This window comes from Poecilia reticulata, linkage group LG1, assembly GCF_000633615.1.
Source record: "Poecilia reticulata strain Guanapo linkage group LG1, Guppy_female_1.0+MT, whole genome shotgun sequence".
In the NCBI taxonomy this organism is placed as follows: domain Eukaryota; kingdom Metazoa; phylum Chordata; class Actinopteri; order Cyprinodontiformes; family Poeciliidae; genus Poecilia; species Poecilia reticulata.
In genome coordinates this window covers 7976408-7979790 of record NC_024331.1, presented here as the reverse complement: position 1 = coordinate 7979790, position 3383 = coordinate 7976408, and the positions used below count along the sequence as shown (strand labels likewise).

Here is a 3383-nt window from a genome sequence, read left to right as displayed (position 1 = left end):
TGTCCACTCAGTTATTCACCAATGAACACCATGACTGGAAGACTTTTGCTGGGGCTTCTGATCATCTGTGTTGCAGCAGGTAAAAAAATATCTGTATTTTCTTGTTTAATTTGTTCTGAAGGTATTTTTTCAAAGTAGTTTTTTTATTATCATTTAATTCTTTTACAAAGGAGATCTTTAACTGTTTATGCTAATCACTGCTTTATGGTTTATATACTGGTTTATGGTATGATAAAAACACATTAAATTATCTAAATTATTTTTTGAATGCACAATAAACAACTTACAGTTTGATTCATACTGATACTAATGGTTGAAAGTAGTCATCTAAAGCTGGTTATTTAAACTTTGAAGTCAACATGGTAAATGTAATTTGGATTAAAAAAAATTATTTTTATTTCTAAAGTTCCTGCGCACAACAGTGACGACATCAGAAAGGTGATATGAATCTTAGAATTAAATGTATGGAAAAAAAAAACTTACTATTATTCAGCAGAATTATATGTAATGTTGCGTTGTTCACATGTCTGACAGGCTGTTTGTGCTGATCCAAGGTTCTGGACATGCACAAATAATGTGTATCCTGTTTGCGGCAGCAATGGAATCACTTATGCCAATGAGTGTCTCCTCTGCAACRATGGGCGGTGAGTACAATCAGCTGCTCCACACTCAACAATTCACATGATAATCTTAAGTCACCTAAGGTGATTCTTTAGAAAATAAAATGCTTTAGTCCCAACCTGCTAGTCACAGAGTATAACATTGAAAGCTGTTTATACCAAAGGATCTCTCCAGAAAAATTACTTACTTTGTTTTATCTGTTGCTAAAAATACCATCTGATTTGAAGGACTGAATCACTGCTATGTCATGTCATAATTCTCTCCTCAGTAAATTCAAAGATAAAATCTTGGTAATCAAAGAGGAACGCTGCTGACCTGTATGGTTGAAAAATTCAACACGATGAAGCAGCCCAGAAAAATGATATCCACTGTTGTCTCATTGTAATAAAGTCTAAGTTTGATCAACCTGTCAGCTTCTGGTTGTTTTTCTCATATTATGCATCAATTTGTGATGCATATTAGATTCACAACATTGAAAAAACATAAAATCTTACCAAGTATTATTGTGTAGTTATAGTGCAAATATCTTATTACACTTGACAAAACTATGTTACAAGCAACTTTTCTTGTTTTTAGTCAATAATGTCTTAATATTGATAAAGTACAAGTTCCACAGGCAGATTTTATTTCTAAATCATTAGACATAAAAAAAAACTGCCAGTGGAACTGGTACTTTTTAAAAGTACCTTCAAATGAATATTGAAGGGGCAGTATTATTATCTAACATCAACCTTTTGAGCTTTACATCATGTTAGGATGTTTTTCCTTCATCAAAAACATACCTGGAGTTTTGCTTTGATTCTTTCTTACTAGCTAGAGAAATCCTTTAGTCCTGCATGGCAGCCACTCAGCTGTGCAAAACGCCTGGGTGAACCGAGCTGAAACATTCTAACATTCTTGTTAAAATATAATCAGAAACTACAAGCTGAGCTTCCGCCTCTTAAAGCAAACCTCCACCACCACTCCTCCACTCAGCTCCTTCAGAAGATTCAATTAGCTAATAGCTGGTGGAAGTGTACATCTACTGAGCTCATTATAAGAGCTACCTGCTAGTGAAACACTGGCAAAAATGTATTAAAGGGATTAATAGGGGAGCAATGTTGTAATGACTTCCTGAAGGCGGAGTCTCAGAAAGAGCAGGAGTTTTTAAAGAGACAGAAGCCCAATTTCAAGACGTTACATTAAGAAGGAAATTTTCTTGTAAGTCATAGTTAACATATATGACATTTTTATAACAACTGAAGGTAATATAGTTAGTTGATTGATGTATAAAATGGCTCTATGTGTCTGATAAACACATAATACTGTCCCTTTAAGGTATTATTGAGTTGAAACAAACTCCATCATCTTGCTGAAAAGTTTTTTGCACTATCTAGTGCAGATAGTGCAGTTTCTATCTGGACTAGAAAGTTGACCAAAAATACTTTGTGAACGCTTTGCTTTCTCAGTGACGGAAAAGACTAAAGAGATATTAGTAAGTCAGTATGTAAACCTTATGTTGCACTTTTTATAGCTAAAACTGCAGTGGGCTTTACCAAAATACAGACTTGAACAAAAAAAAAAATGGACCAAATATGGTAAGAACAGCTGATAAGAACAAATGTACAACATTTAATATTGGATCAACGTGTTGGTAATGTAATGAGGGACCTGACCATTTAAAGATCTAAAAGTAGTTCATACATGATTAGACAAATGAATAAGGAGCTCGGTATTTTCAGATGATAAATCTTGTCTAATTCTTACAATATTTCCAAGATGGTAAAAGGCAATCCTAGTTACCGCCTTTAAATGAGTCTCCAAAGAACAAGACACCCAAGTTCTTTACCTTGTTCCTGCTTTTTAAGACAGAATTGTTGATTTTTGAGGTGAAATTTTGGAACAGCCAGTGAGGTTTGTGAGGTCTGCTTACCATTAAATCAGTCTTATCACTATAAAGAAGTAGGGAAAAGAACAAAAAGAAGAGAAAATCAAAATCAACCATCAATTTTAATCCTGCATGATTAATTTTTTTGGATAATAAGTATTAAAAGCACAATTTTAATTTACATGGTCCTCATTTTTAGTCTTGCTGGTTGCATAGACCCCAAAACAATTAGAAACAGTGTTCCCTCTCCCGGACGCGGGTCACTTTGGCCCCACTCTTGAACCAGGCCTGGAGGTGGGGCATATTGGCAAGTGCCTGGTAACCGGGGTTTTACTCCATGGGTCAGTGACATGCAGTCTTTAATAGGCACAAGTTGAGAAAAGATGACAAGGAAGCAGAAAAGGCAGTTTCTAGCAGGTCATCCACAAAGCCTGTCTTTCCTTTCCGTTTGAAAACAGAGGGTGTCCTTATGTCTCGTAGTTTGAAGCAAACCTTTCAGCTCCAGTGTTTGTATTGTATTATTTCCTGCTTCAATTGAAAATCCACTTTAGAAAACTGTTTGAGTGTAGAAATGTAGGAGCTGGTCCAAGTGGTTTGGGAGAGGGAAGTCTGGGCCTCCTAACTTAGGCTGCTACACCCACGACCCAACTCCAGATAAGCGGAAGAAGATGGATGGATGGTTGGATGGTTCTCTATCTGCTAAGAACAATTGTCTCCTCCTCAGTTGCAGTTAACAGATGTGGGCAGACATTTCACTCTCCTTTCACTCTCCTTTTCTTAGGCCTTGTGTCTAAAAATGGGGTCCAACCGACCCCCACACACGTAAAACTTGTATCATTTGCCAGTCCTCTACGTTTACCTCAGTTCTCACATGCACAAGGGTTAAGAAAGCGTT

General features: G+C 36.3%; 1 protein-coding gene across 1 annotated transcript; it reads left to right on the top strand.

Moving 5' to 3' along the window:
* The first annotated feature begins 7 nt into the window (after positions 1-7).
* On the top strand, positions 8-1033 carry LOC103468840 (probable pancreatic secretory proteinase inhibitor). The gene is made up of 4 exons (XM_008416239.1): positions 8-79; positions 407-438; positions 535-644; positions 890-1033. Exons 1-4 carry the CDS (start codon positions 22-24, stop codon positions 933-935), a joined length of 246 nt encoding a protein of 81 aa, XP_008414461.1. The 5' UTR covers positions 8-21; the 3' UTR covers positions 936-1033.
* Positions 1034-3383: the final 2350 nt, after the last annotated feature.